This window comes from Mustela putorius, unplaced genomic scaffold (assembly GCF_011764305.1).
Source record: "Mustela putorius furo isolate JIRA1106 unplaced genomic scaffold, ASM1176430v1.1 tig00000738_pilon_pilon_pilon, whole genome shotgun sequence".
In the NCBI taxonomy this organism is placed as follows: Eukaryota; Metazoa; Chordata; class Mammalia; order Carnivora; family Mustelidae; genus Mustela; species Mustela putorius.
Window position 1 is genome coordinate 5,812,599 of NW_025421463.1, and position 16,510 is coordinate 5,829,108.

General features: G+C 55.4%; 2 protein-coding genes across 2 annotated transcripts; one reads left to right on the forward strand and one right to left on the reverse strand.

The window, feature by feature from the left end:
• Nucleotides 1-4,529: 4,529 nt before the first annotated feature.
• On the forward strand, nt 4,530-7,869 carry RPS19BP1 (ribosomal protein S19 binding protein 1). The gene is made up of 4 exons (XM_004743296.3): nt 4,530-4,674; nt 4,841-4,969; nt 6,925-7,022; nt 7,390-7,869. Exons 1-4 carry the CDS (start codon nt 4,623-4,625, stop codon nt 7,522-7,524), a joined length of 414 nt encoding a protein of 137 aa, XP_004743353.2. The 5' UTR covers nt 4,530-4,622; the 3' UTR covers nt 7,525-7,869.
• Nucleotides 7,870-13,103: 5,234 nt separating this feature from the next.
• On the reverse strand, nt 13,104-15,221 carry ATF4 (activating transcription factor 4). Its single transcript, XM_004743292.3, has 3 exons — nt 15,040-15,221; nt 14,108-14,425; nt 13,104-14,013 (listed from the first exon to the last, which is right to left on the reverse strand). The coding sequence occupies exons 2-3, from the start codon at nt 14,331-14,333 to the stop codon at nt 13,184-13,186; spliced, it is 1,056 nt and encodes a 351-aa protein (XP_004743349.2). The 5' UTR covers nt 14,334-14,425; nt 15,040-15,221; the 3' UTR covers nt 13,104-13,183.
• Nucleotides 15,222-16,510: the final 1,289 nt, after the last annotated feature.

The following is a 16,510-nucleotide window of genomic DNA, read 5'->3' on the forward strand; positions in this document are numbered from 1 at the left end:
GGTCACACACACGGATGCGGGCACGGGTCCCCAGGCACACTGCAGACACCTATGGCCATCACTTGTTTACAAACATATGGCAATTACTCTGTGCTCAGTTTTCCTTTCTAAGCTCTTTGCACTCAATCCTTATGGTAAGCCTTTGCAGGAGGGAGGGGCTATTACTATATTTGACTCACAGATGAAGAAACCGAAGCAGAGAGAGGTCATGTGACTTACCCAAGGTCACACAGCTAGTGAGGGGGAAAGCCAGAATTTGAACCTGCACAGCCCAGCTCCAGAATCCAAGCTCCCCCCAGACCTCAGGACCCAAGAATCAGGAAGCTCTGGCCCAGCCCCGTCCTCATCCCTGGGAGGAAGGCTGGACAATACTTCTCGAAGCCCAGTTCACAGAGGAGGAAAACAGGCCCAGAGGAGGAAGGTGACTTGCTTGTGGGCACACAGACATGTGAGCTCAGTCTGTGGAACCTAGAGTGTCTGTGTCAGCCTGGGACCCCTGAGGATGCTCTCTCTCCCCCAGCTTGTCCTTGATCTGGGAAAACTGAGGAGTGACTGCCTGGTGACAGCGTGGTCAGGAGGGAACGAAACATGACACACAAACCATTACCTTTTAGAAAAGAAAGCCCAAGAGACCCTAGAGGGACAGGGGAGACCAGAGCCTGAAAGGATCCCCCCAACGCCACCCCCCATGCATACACAACAGCTGAGAACCAACAGGGCAGAAATGGATTCTTTCTGGAGCTCTCAGGTAAACACACTTCAAAGCCACAGAGGGCAGGAGTCAGAGGCGGAGGCGAGAGCGAGGGGACTCAGCAATAACTCAGGGCCGTGGGCACAGACAAGGGAGGGCTGGATGCGCGGAGACTAGCAATCACCACTCAGAAAAGGCAATTGGAAATTCCAATTTGGGTTTTCAATTTGAAGGTGGAGAGAGGCCAGGAGCTTGGGGGCTGGGGGGTGACCATGGGAGAGATGGAAAGAGAGAGGATTCAGGGACAGAGAAGGGAGGACGGAGGAACAGAGGGAAGGACAAGAGCCAGAGACAAGGACAAGGAGACAGAGACACACAGAGACAGAAGAAAGTTGGAGAGAGAGAAGCAAAGGCAAAGCACAGGGTGCCCGGTGCCCCCCCTTCCCACTCCCTGACACAACACACACACACTTGCACACTTGCATGAGCCCACACCCCCCACACTCATATGTACTTACACACTCTTGCTCAGGACTGGGAGACCTGGGTTCTAGTCCTGCCCCTGCTCTTGAAATGCTGTGTGACCTTGCAGAACACCGTGCCGCCCTGAGTCTCTGGTCCCCCTGAGACCTGGTGAGGTGAAGCCAGTTCCAAGAAGGAGGCAGAGATGGGGTAAGTGGGCAGTCTCCTGGGCGCATCCTTCCTGCCCAGAATGGGCGTGCACCTCATCCCAAATAGTCGCTGGGGGCTTACCGTCCAGTCCCTGTTCTGGATGCTTTACCAGTATTAATTTTACCAGCTCCTCACTTTCACCAGATTAGGGAGCTAAACCCAATTTGACAGATGAGAAAAATGAAGCTCTGTTAAGGGACTGGCTAGGGTCCCTGGAGCCTTCCCCACAGTGAGTGCCCACCTGTTGCCGTTCACACCCCTTTTCAGGGCGGGGGCTCCTCCTCCTCCTCCCCCTCCAGCCCCGCCCCCGCCCAGCCCAGCCTGTTTGCTCGACCTCAGCAGGACCAGGAGGGGTTAGTCTAGCCCGGTCTTGGAAGGTCCCAAGATAGAGGCGGCAAGAGGTCGTGGCCACACGGTGCTGGCTGCAAAGAGCCAGTTGAGGCCAAAGGGTGCCCCGACCCCACACTCCTACCCCGAAATCCCAACTAGGATCCCGGAGGCGCGCTGTGCACGAAAGCTGTCCTGCGGCGCCACCTAGTGGCTAAAGGAGCCGCCAGTCCCCCTCCAGAGTCCGCGGAGGAAGCAGCGGGTTGACCTGAGGACGCTACAGGAATCCGACCGTGACAGCTTGTCCCTGTTCGCTGGGACACTGGAAGACAGAGAACTCCTACACCCTGGGGACCATGTGCTGACCATCCGCGATAGAGAGGAGGAAGGGAATACATAGAGCTTGGTCCTTTGCCCTCCTGAGAGACAGACTTACACATCCTACAATCACCTGTACATCTCTACCTAGCCTCCCACAGGCATCCCAAACTCAACTGATGTTCAGTTTGTATAAATCCAACCGATTTGAACATTTATTGAGTGTTTACTATATGTTCCGGGAAGTAGAGATATAACCATGAACAAAACCAAGATTCCTACCCTTGTAGCGGGGTGTGGTGGGTGGGGGAGACAATAAACAATAAACATCTTAAGAAAACACTCTGGCGGGGCGCCTGGGTGGCTCAGTGGGTTAAAGCCTCTGCCTTCAGCTCAGGTCATGATCCCAGAGTCCTGGGATCGAGCCCCGCATTGGGCTCTCTGCTCTGCGGAGAGCCTGCTTCCCCCTTTCTCTCTCTGCCTGCCTCTCTGCCTACTTGTGATCTCTCTCTGTCAAATAAATAAAATCTTTAAAAAAAAAAAAAAAGAAAGAAAAGAAAAGAAAACACTCTGGCTATTTTAGAAGCAGACAAAAAGAGCATGTCTGACAATGTAACTGTGTTCCATGACCCCCCACAGTCCTCAAGACAAATTCAGTCTGTTAGGCGATGACTTCTGCTCAGGTCATGATCCCAGAGTTCTGGGATTGAGCCCGAATTAGGCTCCCTGCTCAGCAGGGAGTCTGCTTGTCCCTCTGTCCCTCACCCCACTCTTGCTCTCACGTTCTCTCACTTGCTCTCGCTCACTCTTTCAAATAAATAACATCTTTAAAAACAACAACAAAAAATACCCACCCTTCCCTGGTCACCCCTCTGGAGCCACTCCTGTCCCAGGGAATATGATGCCTTAGCTAAGGGGTCCTCCTCCCTGGGACTCTCCCCTCCCACAAGAATGGCTCCTTTTCTCCAGAGATCTCTTGCTCCTGTGGGCTTGTCAGCCACCCCCCGACCCCAGCATCGCCCCAGCACCGCCCCACTATTCTCCTGCGAGGCAGAGCGCGCACACACACACACACACACACTCAGGCTCTGTGTCTTGATTCCCAGTACCAACACCAACATGTGTGACCTGGACAGGCTCCTTGGCTCTGTGCTACTGTTTCCTCATCTGTAAAATGGGGTCGGGACCGGGGGTGGGGAGAGGTGGGGGTTGCTCCTACCCCAGAGTTATGGATGGTAGGGGGGTAGATGAGTTAACAAATGCAAACAGTACCTTAACATGGTGTATTCTATTACTGCCTTCTGTTTAGGTGTTCTCCCCCACTGGACTAGCTCGTGGAGGTTAGACAGTGAGGTTCATCCAGCAATGTCATCTCCATGACCCTCTCCACAGTGCCAGGCATACAAAAGGCCCTCAAATCATATTTCCTGACATTCACCACTCATCTGTCGAGTGCCTTCTGCATTCCAGGTATGGGGCTAGGAGCTGCAGGTGGAGCTGTGAACAGGGCAGGATTCCTCCCCACTGTAAGAAGAGTAATTTCAAGCCCAGAAGTTCTCAAACTTTCTGGTCTGAGAAACTTTTTGGGTTTTTTTTAAGATTTTATTTAATTGTTTGTTTGACAGCAAGAGCAGGAACACTAGCAGGGGGAGAGGGAGAGGGAAAACAGGCTTCCCAACGAGCAGGGAGCCCGGTTGCGGGGCTCCATCCCCAGACGCTGGGATCATGACCTGAGCCGAAGGCATCACCTAACCGACAGAGCCACCCAGGCGCCCCGGTCTGAGAAACTCTTGACACACTTAAACAAGTTCACGATCCCAAAGAGCTTTACGGTGCGTAACTACCTCCTGGTATTTACTCTATGGGAAACTAAAACTGAGAAGTTTTTAATTTTTAAAATTTAGTAAGTTAATACATTGTATTTATTGATTCATTTTTCAAAACAATAGCAAACCCACTGCATGTTATAAAGGGCCGTGGCGGGCCCTGCGGCCCAGTGACGTTGTCAGACATGCTCTGCTTGCCTGCTCTATATTGAATGAATATTTCTAATGAAAATGACTATATTTTCCAAGACAAACAAAAGAGCGGGAAAACACTGATACGGTTTTGCTTTTTTTTTTTTTTTTTTCAAATGTCTCTCATATCTGACATAATGGAAGAAAAGCGGGATTCTCATGCCACACTCCACCTGCGCTATACGTTGCTTTGGTCGATGTATGTGAAAAAGAACCCGATTCTACAATTCCCTTTACCGAAACGCTTCGTACTTGAACACTCCGCTCTGTCTCCCGCCTCACCCAGTACGAAGCTTCGGGACTCGTGAAAGCCGAGCAACCACCCACGGCTGGTCAAGGACAGCTTCTGGAAGAAGGCGGGGCCTTCTTAGGATTGGACAGCAAGTGTGTCCTTCTGCAGGTTGGCCCCGCCTCCAGTCCCCGCCCCTATTTCCCTCCGTAGTAAAGTGGCGACCCCAAACGCATGCGTCCTTAGGCAGGCGGGCACTTCCGCCCGGTCATCCCGGAACCTTCTGTTCCCGCTCGGGTTTCTGTCGAGACGACGAGGGCGGCCAAGGCGGAAGTAGCGTGGTGTGTGGGCGGAACCAAACACTGTCATGTCGGCCGCCCTGCTGCGGCGCGGCTTGGAGTTGCTGGGGGCGCCGGAGGGTGAGGAGGTCCTGGCCGGGGACGCGCAGCGCGGGCAGAGGGTCGGAAGGGGCGGCGGGGAAGATTCCGGAGGTTATGGGACTATCCAAGCCGGGCTTGGCCTTGGGGGCATGGAGACCCTGCGCGCCCTCCGACCCGGTCCGTTCCTCTCTCCCTTCCCCTACAGCCCCCCGGGCCGCGGCAGGCCCGGCCAAGCCGACCGGGGCCCCGGCGAAGCGGACCCGGAAGGCAAAGGCAACCCAGGCCCAGAAACTGCGGAACTCGGCCAAGGGAAAGGTGCCTAAGTCCGCGCTCGGTGAGCTCGGGAAGGGGGCGACACCCTGGAGGAGGGGGCGCTGGAGGCTGAGCTTGAAGGGGTGGCTGGGCGTTTCTGGAATAGCAGGTGTGCGCCGGACGCGGAGCCGGGTCCTGGGAGTACGGGGCTGGACGAAACTCCTGGTCCCGGCCCTCAGTGGGAAGAAAAGCACCAAAGCGTTTCGGATGCGGAGAGTAATTGCTAGTGTGATGAGGCCTGTGGAGTAAGACTGGCGTGCTCTGGGACGGCCTTAAAATAAAAAACCAAATCAGAGTGCCCTGCTGAAGTGGCATTTAAGCCCATAACTGAAGGAAGTGTAAGACTGAGCCAGGGGACGAGCGCTCTAGAGAAGATAGCTCATGCGGAGGTAGGTAGAAGCTCGCTGCTGTGGCACCTGGACTGGGAAAGGTGACATAGTGGACAAGACCAGAGATGGATCGCTTAACAAGCCGTGAATGTTCTGCGTGCCTGGTGCTGTTCTAAACCCTGCATACATAAATGTTCCCTCTTTGGTTCCTCATGCGACCCTGTGAGGTCGGTACTGCCATGACCCCCATTTGTCAGATACAGAAACAGGCACTGGTCCAGATGGCACAGGTGGAAACCAGGCAGCGTGTCTGTGGAGATTTGCTGTCGCCTACTCGGTTCGGGTGGGAGACACTGTGGCCTGGGCAGCCATGATGCTTCAGGGGGAAGATGTGAAGAGAGGGAGCGTCGCTGGGCTTCAGCGGTGAATTGGCTGCAGGGATGGAGGAAGAGGGAGACACAGGAACAGCCCAGTGTCTAGGAGAGCATCTTGGGACATAGGGTGCCATGTAACAGGAGGGACAGGTGTGGGCTGGACGGCGGGGTCTTTTGACATGTGGCAGGGCTCAGTGAGCTCCTAGCGTGTCTCTGAACATGTACCCAGAGCCTGGTACATAAAAGGTGTTCGGGTATTTGTTGAAAGAACTATGAATTCCAGGCAGGAAACGGCGTGAGCAAGAATGAGGAGGCAGAAAAGTGAGGTGCGTGTAAGCAGCAGCGGTGTTAGATGTGAAACAGGAGCATGGGGGGCCAGGGGTCACCTCCTGCGTCCCATCCCTTGTCCCCACATCCCATCATGCTGTCTAACGGACGATGAGGGGACTCTGGGGCCACCTCGGTGTGAACCTCATCATCTCTTGCTTGGATAATTTCAAAAACTCTTCACCTCCACTCCCCCACCCGGTAATGTTGTTCGCCCCACAGCAGCCAGAGTGATCCTGTGAAGCGGTAAGTGGGACCGGTCTCTCCCGGCCTCACACCCTCCAGTGGCTTCCATCAGACTTGCTACCTCATGAAGCCCCACGTGGTCTGTCCCGTCTCCATCTTCACGTCCTACTGCTCTCCCCTCGCCATTCTAGCCATTTGCTGTTCTCCAGACATATTAACTGCACTACTTCAGGTTCTTTGCACTGGCTGTTCCCTCTACTTAGAATGCCCTTCCCCAGCATCCACACTCTCTCCCATGAGTGTTTGCTAAAACGTCTGCACTGAGGCCCGCTCAGACCCTCCTATGAGAATTGCAGCCCTTCACCCCTGGCATTCCTCATTTCTCTCTACTGTGGTGTTTTTCTTCATAAAATGCATCACTCTCTAAAATACTGTTTCTCTCATTTACCATGTGTCCTTGCTGTGGAGTGTAAGCTCCACGGGGTGGGAATTTTTGCTCTGTTTTCTGCTCTTTGTCCCGCACATTGCACAGGGTCTGCCATGCAGTAAGACTTGTTTGTTGCTTAAGTCACTTGAGCATCTGGGAGCGGAGGGCGGGGTGGAGGAGGCTTTCAGTAGGATCGAAGGGAAAGTTATTTGACAGAAAAGAGCGCAGGGTGCTGGAGTTAACCAGTTATCCTGACGCAGGGCTGTCAGGAAGGGGGCCTAGTGGCTTCCAGGGAGTTCCTCTGAAATGATGCCCCCGTGCCTGCCATCCACAGCTGAGTTCCAGAAGCGAGAGTGTCGAGGCTACCTCGGAGTAAACCTGAAGTTCATGACCAGTGCAAGAAGTACCGTGGCAGAGTCAGTCACCCACCAGGTTTGTCAGCGGGGTGGGCTCTGGGGCAGAAACCGGGTGGGAGGAGCCAGGGCTGTATCTGAGACCCATGGGAGTCTCTGCCCTAAGCACAAAGCAGAGGTTGGGTCACCCCTCTGGACGGCAAAGAACAGAGCAGGGCTATTGGGAGGCTGGGCCTGGCCTTACTCCTCTGTGACCCTTGTGGGCCTCAGTTTGTTCCTCTGTTAAGTGGAAAAAGTACGCCCTGCCTCCCGGGACGGTTGAGGGCCAGGTGAGTGGTGGGTAGCATGCAACTCTGCTAGGCTGTGCAGCTCCAAGGGTCAGTCCTTCAGGTGCCAGAAGACACCACCAGGGATCCTGACACATACACACACACCCCCATCTCCAGATTGTGCGGCAGAACCGGGGCCGCAAGGCCTGTGACCGGCCTGTAGCCAAGACGAAGAAGAAGAAGAAGGCTGAGGGCACTGTGTTCACTGAGGAAGACTTCCAGAAGTTCCAGCAGGAATACTTCGGCAGCTAGGCTCCCAGGAGGACACAGTGAGAAAGGCACTCAGGCCCAGTCTCTTCTTCTGACCTTGCGGCCTCTACTAGCCCTGGGAGCCAGAGGGGGGTGGCTGGCAAGGAGCTGGGGAGCTGGAAGCCCTGGGGCAGAGATGCTCTCAGACCAGAGCTGACATCTGCAGGCTCAGGAAGAGCCATCTACCTGCTAGAAGACATTTCTGACTTCTTTGTTTGCTTTGCCCCAAGTAGGGCCTCTGGGCTGTTCGCTCTGAAAAGGCCAGTTCTTAGGCCCTTGGGGCCACACCGCTAGGAGTGGGAAGGCTGCCAGGCCAGCTTCAGGGTTCTAATAAATGTAAACCCAAGAGCAGTGTGTATACTGTGATCTGCCTTATGGGGTGTCTCCCCTCTCCTCTGGCACCAAGGGACCTTTCACCGTCCCCCGTGGTTCTTAGGGCTCTGGGTCAGGCCTCCTGCCCAGCCCCAGGGCAGCTGGCATTCTTGATGATGGCCTAAAAGGAGCCCTCCTGCCCTGAAGGAGGCGGCCGCACCCAACAAGGCAGCCCTGGAGACGAAGTATATCTGCTGGTTCCAGGGCAGCCGACTCAGGGTTCAGAAAGTGGGGGTGCGGCTGCCCTGGTGCCCAAGGCTTGTGCTGTTGTTGGGGGGCAGCTCAGGAGGTGACCTCAGGAAACAGGGTTTCACACTCAGGTATGTGCCCGGGCTGGGAGCTGGGGTTGGGGTCAGGCTGCGGCACCAGGAGAGGGCGGGCTGGCCCCTTTACAGCAGGCATGCGCCAGCGACGGGTGCAGGGTGAGCGAGTGGATGTGTTGCCAGATGGGTGTTCGATGTAGAGGAGACATTGAGTTCTGGAAGTCCAGGAGCCCGTTCTTCCCGGTGGAGAAGAGGGCCCTGGATGGCTGTGGGCAGCTCCATCCAACCCTCTGTTCCCCATGTATGGTAACCCCCCTTTGGTTGGACCCGCTGGGGAGCCCCATTCTGCCAACCCCACAGTGAGCCCTTCTGGCCAGAGGGGAGAGAGCGCCACAGGCCGCCCACTGCTCCCAGGGTCTGCTCCTGGCTGTTAGCTTTCTGTTCTAGGTGCAGACAGCAGGGAAGCTGGCTGAGGCAGAGTTGGAGCCTGTCCTGTCTGTAGGCAGGCTCCATCCCAGCAGCAGGAAGCAGGCCGGCCATCCGGGCAGGGGAGGAGGGACTGTGACCAGACCTGTACGCACCTGCCTGCCTCGGATGGGCTTCTTCCAAAGAAGGGAAGGCTGGTATTTCTTTCATTCTTGCTCCTGCCTGCTGAGCTTTCGTGACCCTTGCGGGGAGAGAGGCAAACTTGGATATGCTCAGAGACTCCGACCCTCCATCTCAGCCGCTCAGTGAGAAGCTGGCTGGGCTATGCGGGCGCCCTCTTGCTCACCTCACTGGAAAGGGGCTGACCAGGCCTGGAGCTCAGGGCCCCTTTCTAGCAAGGACATGCCTACTGTGCCCTGATCACCTACAGGTATCCCTTTCCGGATGTAGAGTGACCGGCCTCGCTCCCGGGTAGGGAGTTTGCAGGTGTGTGAGCTGGGGTCCTGGCACTTCTCTGCTGCTGGGCTTTCCAGTAGCTCTTCCGTCCCATTTGTGCTGCATAGCGCTGGTGGCATGGGTGTCCGTGCTCCCCTTGAGTAACCAAAGTTAGTGCTCACTCCTGAGATTCTGGCCCAGTACATCAGAGTAGGACTCGAGGGCCTATTTTCAGTGGTCACCCTGGACAGGGGCACATGGGTGGCTCATTTGCTTAAGGGTTGAAATGAAAACCCTGTTCTTGCTTCATTTCCTCCATCTCAAGAAATGGAAACTCCATCCTTCTAGTCGCTCAGCCACCATTCTGTTCCCCCTTATACACTCCCCATCAGGGCCTGACTTGCTTGGCTGTTAGAATCTACCCAGGCCCTGACTAGCTCTCCTCACTCACCTGTGCTGAGCCCAGCCCGCTCCTCTTTGCCTGCCCCCCTGCAGGAACCCTCTTCAAATAGCAGGCAAAGTAGCACGCCTGCTCCGGGGACTCCCCAAGTCACACACAGGCTTTCGAGTCCCATCACAGCTACAAGGCCACAGGCACTGCGGGCTCACTCCCTCCCCTCCTGCCGGCTTTGCCTCCCAGAGAGGGTCTCCCTAAACACCCATCTTAAATGGGCAGATCCACCCCTCACCCCTGCAATCAGCACTCCCACTGCCATGTCCTGTCAGATGTCTTCCTGGCCGCCTCCCTTGCCAGAATGAGAGCTGAAATTTTTGTCTTGTTTTCCTCACCACTGAACCCTCAGCACCCAGAACGACGTCTAGCCTGCGGCGGGTGCTCGTGAATAGTTGCAGAGAAACATGAAAGTCTGTTCTGATCTCCAAGGACATACAGCCTCATCCTGGGGTGTTAAAAGAGGCGTGCAGTGCGGAGAGCCGAGCGGCTCCAGGATCCAGCCCCCAGGTGAGGGCAGCAGAGGGCTCCGGGCTGAACCACGAGCAGCCCTTTCCCCACCCTGCAGCAGGGGTAGAACCCAGCCCTGGGGCTGATGGAGTCCTAACCGGGCCACACAGTAGTGGGCCTGGAGCTCAGTCTCATTCCCTGTGTGAGAGCCCACGTGCTGAGCAAGGCCTCTGTCATGGTCTATACCAGCTGCCCCTGGGCCAGCATCCAGCTGCAGGCTTGTCTCGTTAACAGGTGCAGTCATAAGAGCTTCCTGACCACTCCCATTGTGGATTATGAGCTACTAACTGGAAAGCACTTGGAGCCGTGCTTCAGAATCTAAGTATTTATTAGTTGTGATTATTATTACTTGCCACGCACTGTTCTAGGTCGGAAGTTCGGGAACCAACAAGACAGCAAGATTTTTGCCATCAAAGAGCTTGCTTACATGGTCACTGAGGAATGGGAAGGAGAAAATAAACATGTGTGCATGTAGTTTCAACTAGAGATAAGTATGTAAAAATAGAAACTATAAAGCAGAGAGGCTGGGACATTAGCGGAGTCCTCTTGGAAGGCCTTTGTGGTTATCTACATGACAGGAAAGGATCCCTGGAAAAATCTTGCAGGCAGAGGGAACAATTGCAAAGGCCCTGAGGCAGGAATGAGCTTAGAGAGCAGAAAGGTCGGAGTGGCTGGAGCACAGTGAAGGAGGGTAAAGGCTGTGTGGTCTGAGGCCACACACTCTACAGGGACTTTTGCTGCCCATCCCATCCCTGCCTTTTGGGTTCGGGGAGTCCTTATCCCCAGGGCCTGGGAAGGGGCAGAGCCCAGCATCCTGGCCCTTGGCCTCCAGCCAGCACTGCCCTTCAGGACACCCCAGGGAAAGGTTTCCCATCTGTCAAATGGAAGAGCAGGCCACTGTCTCCAAGAGCCTGCCCCAAGGGCAGAGGGTCCCGCTGGCACCAGATGTGCCAAGGTGGCTGGGTCACTTCCAGGATCATAGTCTCTCTAGCCTCCTCTCAACTCTCCATGTCCTCCACATGCCCCAGGCTCTGGCAGCTGCCCATTGTGCAAAGCATAAGACACTGTTGGGAGTAAACAGAAGGAAGCAGTGTTTGTGGTTGTAGAATTTTTATTTACTATCTTAGATTAAAAAAAAACTAAGGTCACAACTGAAGTGAGGAATGGAGCAGAAGTCGCAGATGGCAGTCGTGCTGGTGTGCGGGCCTTCGACAGTGGCTGTAGGCTCCCCTCTCCCCCAGCTCCTCGCCCAAACCATCAGGTATGAGCCACATGGGGAACTGATGTGATCTGAAGCCTCCACATTTGTATTGATCGCTGAACACAAATTAGCACCCACACGTGTTTTCTCCAGACCTCCAGCTCTGCCGACAGTCTAGGGTCCCCCTACGGTCCTGCCCATAAGGAATTTGGGAGCCACACCAAGTGTGCACTCAGGAGTCAGAGTGCCTGGGTCTGAACCCACCTGGCAGTGTGCAGGTTACCCAACCTCTCCAAGCTGTAGTTCCATCTGTAAAATGGGGATGAGGTGATCCTTATGAAAAAAGCATTTGGGGGGCATCTGTTGGGACTCTTGATCTTAGGGTTGAGTCCCACATTGTGATGAATTAAAAGTCTTTTTTTTTTTTAAGTACTTTGGGGGAACCTGGGTGGCTCAGTAGGTAAAGGCTCTGCCTTCCGCTCAGGTCATGATCTCAGGGTCCTGGGACAGAGCCCCGCATCGTGCTCTCTGCTCAGTGGGGAGCCTGCTTCCTCCCCTCCCTGTGCCTGCCTTTCTGCCTACTTGTGATCTCTGTCACATAAAATCTTTAATCAAAAATAAAGTACATTGAATTGTACTTCGTTCCCCCCAACATTAATGCATGTAGCTGAGTGGGTGCTGTTTTCCCCACCAGTAAATCCCCATCCTCAGCTCTAAAGCCATTTAGAGGTGGGGGACCTTGTCTGCAGTAATTTCAGTACCTGGATGGGCGGGCTCTGCTGAGCAAGATGTAGAAGAGGCCCATGGCCCTGTGAGGATTTCTACAATCTCAGGGCAGGACCCCCACTCCCTCCAGTGCCTAAGGAGAACTGGGTCACAGCTTTGTATTCCAAAACCAGGCCTGCCACAGTCACTTCATGTCACTTCATGCTGGGCATTGGGAAGGTCGGAATCACTGGCCTCTGCTTCCCTTGCAGACCCTCATAGGCCATTTCCACATTTTTCAAAGGATGGCTCAGTGGGTTCAGCCTCTGCCTTTGGGCTCAGGTCATGATCTCAAGTGTTCTGGGTTCAGGCCCCACATCAGGCTCTCTACTCAGCAAGGAGCCTCCTTCCCCCGCAGCATCCCCCAGCCTACTTGTGATCTGTCAAAAACCTTTGAAATACTCACAGGGCGAAATGGGTCAAGAGCCTTTGAATTCTTCCTGCACCTATTTCCCGCTGAGCATATGCCCCACCGATTACCGCAGGGGCTGGAAGCGCACACCTAGGCGGCTTACAGCACTGCCCAGCGGTGCACACAGCCCCGTCATGCAGTGAGCAACATCCATGTCCCTATGCAGATGAACATGAACACTGACTCCCTGGAGATGTAGCCCCACAGGCCAAAGAGGGGACTGCCCAGATGGGACTCGGGACTGGCTTATTACTCTCTTAAGTGCTGGGTTTCGACGAATCTTCCCATTATCACCCCTGTGGGCAGACCTGCCAGCCTTTGCAGCCAGCTCTGGCCTGGAACTTCAAGTTGTATTGAACTCCCAACTCTCTACAGTTCATTCAAGCAAAAACGGGAGTTCTGGGAAGGACTCTACTTAACTATAAAAACCAGAAGTGAAATTTAATCAACTTGTGCCCAGATGGGGCCTTATCTGGGTACTCGAAACACCAGTCACAACGCTCATCAGGCCACAGCCTCAGCTGCTACTTCTGGTCATCCAGCTGCCACAGGGTAAAATCCCCTATCCCACCCAGGCGCCTGTGGGGGTCCTAAGCCCAACTCCCTCCCAATGCAAAGTACTACAAAAGCACCAGTGGTCCTAACCAATGGTCCAGACAAGTTTGAACCAACCCCACTTGCCTTGGTCACAACCACCAGGCCAAGGTGGATTGAGATAAGAAAGCAGGCACACAGTTGTTCACCGAGTTCTTTCACTACAAAATAATTTATTACAGCACAGCTTCAGAGCAAGCCTATGTACAAGCACACACTCCTGACTACCCCAACTAGGGGACCCTTTTCTTCTCCCTTGCCTTTCGGACCTCTTGTATCAAATCTTTCAGATACTGGATCTCCTTGGCTAAAGACTCTGCCCGCTCTTTCAGAGCCTCATTCTTCTTTTCCAGCTCTTTGCACTCGCCAGTGAGGGCCTCCTGCTCTGCCCTCTTCTTCTGGCGGTATCTAGTGGCTGCTGTCTTGTTCTGCTCCATTTTTTTCAGCTTCTTATCTAGTTTCTCAACCTTTACTTTTGCTGCTGTCTTCTCTCCAGGAGGATCATAGGGTTTGGGGCGGGCAGAACCACAGAGGAAACCTGGAGACAGCAAGCTCCTATTTGGAGAGCCCCTGGAGGTAGAGGGGCTATGCTGTGGGGACCCCAGATAGGACTCAGGACTCATACAGATGCCGCTATCATTATCTGAGGGGGCATCCTCCTCCTTGATGCACTGAGGGATCATGGTAATGTAAGCAGTAGAGTCTGACTTTCTATCTCCTTCAGAAATATCCACTTCACTGCCCAGCTCTAAACTAAAGGAATGATCTGGAGTGGAGGACAGCGCCCCTGGGGAGAGAGGAAGTGGTTGCAGGAAGGTAAAGGGGGCAATCTGGTCTGTTTTGGGTAAACTTTCTGGAAGATGGCCAATTGGGTTCACCGTCTGGGGGGGCTCCTTATTTGTCTCCTGGACTAAGGGGTCGAAGAGATCACACGTGTCATCCAACGTGGCCAAAAGCTCATCTGGCATGGTTTCCAGGTCATCTATACTGAACAGAGAATCAAAATCAAACTCCTTCAGATCCATTTTCTCCACCATCCAATCTGTCCCGGAGAAGGCATCCTCTGCAAAAGATTTAAGGTAAAACCATTGAGGTCAGATGTACACTGCCACAGCCAGCCCCAGACCAGACCCCAGGGGCAAAGGCCTCTCACTCACCCTTGCCGTTGTCTGAGGCACTGACCAACCCATCCACAGCCAGCCATTCGGAGGAGCCCGCCTTAGCCTTGTCGCTGGAGAACCCATGAGGTTTGAAGTGCTTGGCCACCTCCAGGTAGTCGTCTAAGAGACCTAGGCCTTCCTCAGCCCCCAAACCCGACTGGTCGAAGGGGGACATCAAGTCCCCCACCAACACCTCGCTGCTCAGGAAACTCATCTCGGCCATGTCGCGGGACTTTACTGGAATCGAGGAATGTGCTTAATTCGAAGATGTCTTTGTCGGTTACAGCAACGCTGCTGCTGAATGCCGTGAGAAGCCTGAGAAGGAATCAGAAACCAGGTCCGCTTAGACCTCTGCCGCTCCGACAAGTTCATCTCCCCGTCCCGGAGGGAGGGGGTCCGAACTGGAACCCCACTTAGGAGAAAACCCAGCACATGTGGCCCCCAAGCCATAGCGTCCACCCTCCCCGCGGCCCGCTCAGGCCGCACAAGATGGACGGCCGCGGGGCTGGGCCGCTCCTCCCCCCGCCGCCGCCAGAGAAAGCCGCGCTCGGCTCCTGTCCAAATACGGCCCGGGCCGCCCGGCCCCGCCCACGCCCGCCCGTGACTCACGCCGCGCCACCACCGCCCTGCCCCGCCGCCATCTTGGCCCCTGCCACGTTCCGCGGGGCGCCGGACGAGCCGCCGCCGGGTTCAGGAGCCGGGGCCGCCGGGGGCATCTCCCCGCCCCCCACCCGGCGCCGGGCCGCGGCCTCCCCACCCAAAACCGTCGGCGTCTCAAGGACACCCAAACACGGGTCACGCGTCCCGGGCGCTCGTAAAACCGCTTCCCCCTCCGCGGCGCCGCCCGGCCGCAGGCCGCGCCCAAGTGAGCTGACTGCCCTCGCCGACCCTGGGGAGCACGGCCGGGGCGGCCCGGTCCCGGTACTCACGCCATGGCTTAAGCCGCTGGGGGGTGCCGCTGCAGAGCCTGGTGCTGCTGCCGCCGCTGCAAAGGCCAATGCTGCCGCAGGCACTGCTGCCTCTAATACGCCATGGCGGCCGCGGACCCTGCGGGGATTGGAGGAGGGAAGGCGCGCACTTGCGAAAAAGATCTACATAGGAAGGCGGGAGGAAAAGAAATGGCCGCGGCGCGCCGCCCGAGGGTCCTTTATAGACTTTGCGTCTATGAGGGCGTAGCACACTGCACATCCTTCCGCCGAGGTCACGTGACCCGCGCCCCCACCCACTCGTTTTATCCTATCCGATGCCCCTACCGCGTCCAACCCACGACTCTTGTGTCCAGGGCGTAGCTGTGAAGAGAATAGGAGTTATTTTCAAGGTCTCAAGAAAGGGAAAAGGCGCACTACTTTGCAAGGCTACTAAGATCAAAGAGTCACTCTTCCCTCTGAGGGCGGAGAACGCGGAGGGATTCTTCAGACACACCTCGTTTCCGGTGTCAGCTTGGGGGGCGGGGAGAGAAGTCTTTCAGCCCAAGGAAGGTCTTTATTGTGATGTCCGAGGCCGCCTGGTTATCGCGCGAGATGCTTGTGGAGAGCGAGCGTCGAGCTGATTGGTTAGTCATGGTGAGTCATATATATCTCCATTTTCTACTGGCTCAGACCCGAAGTGGGCGGTGAGGGAGGCCGGGTCTGAGCGGGAAGGGGCGGAGCGACCAGTGCGGTTCCCGCCGAGAGCCTCTGGCATTTACAGCCTCTTCTCGGCGAATTTCTTTTTCTCTGAGCTCCTTAACTCGGCCCACCCGTGGTCGTCCGTGACTGCCCTGGCTCCTTCAGCCCGGGTAGTCCCAGACGGTGGCGTCGGGCCACGGCCCCTGTGATCCCTGTCACTCTCGTGAGGCTCCGAATTAGCACCAAGTTCAGGCCCGAGATGAAACTAGGCAAAGGAAGTGGCATTTCGCGTGCGTTTCCACCACATGCAAGCCCTTCAGTAGCTGAAAGGGGACTGAGGACCTCAGTCGTGATCTCAAACGCTCCGGGCGCACCTACGGTCAGGGGCCAACTCTCAAGTCCAGTCGGGAAGATACATAATCTCTAGTCCAATTTTGGGTACTTCTACATACCCAGCCTGCTAAACGTTTGCTATTTAGAGTATAAAGTCTATCACAGGGCAACCTCTTTTGGTTTATACAGATGCAGTTCCGTGAAGACACTCTCCCAATTCTGTAACTGCCCGGAGTATCGTAACCACTTCCCAGCGCGTCCGCGTAACAGCACTAATGGGGGAGAAGCTTGAGAACCCAAGCCCACTCGCGGAAGTTCACGTTTGGAAGCAGCAGTTCAGGTCAAGGCCTGCAACTTGCTCTCCAGTGGGAAGCTGTGAAGGATGCCAAGGAAAGGTCGCCATCATTCTCCCGTGTCCTTCACAGTCAGGCCCTGCGAGGTCAAAAAAATTGGGGAAACA

Bases quoted from the DNA above. Each gene is read 5' to 3' on its own strand.
- ATF4 (XM_004743292.3), bottom strand. From the start codon at position 14,333: ATGGCCGAGATGAGTTTCCTGAGCAGCGAGGTGTTGGTGGGGGACTTG. The intron at 14,014-14,107 runs GTGAGTGAGAGG...AATCTTTTGCAG, and splicing joins TGCCTCAGACAACGGCAAGG to AGGATGCCTTCTCCGGGACA.
- RPS19BP1 (XM_004743296.3), top strand. From the start codon at position 4,623: ATGTCGGCCGCCCTGCTGCGGCGCGGCTTGGAGTTGCTGGGGGCGCCG. The intron at 4,970-6,924 runs GTGAGCTCGGGA...TGCCATCCACAG, and splicing joins GGTGCCTAAGTCCGCGCTCG to CTGAGTTCCAGAAGCGAGAG. The intron at 7,023-7,389 runs GTTTGTCAGCGG...CCCCATCTCCAG, and splicing joins CAGAGTCAGTCACCCACCAG to ATTGTGCGGCAGAACCGGGG.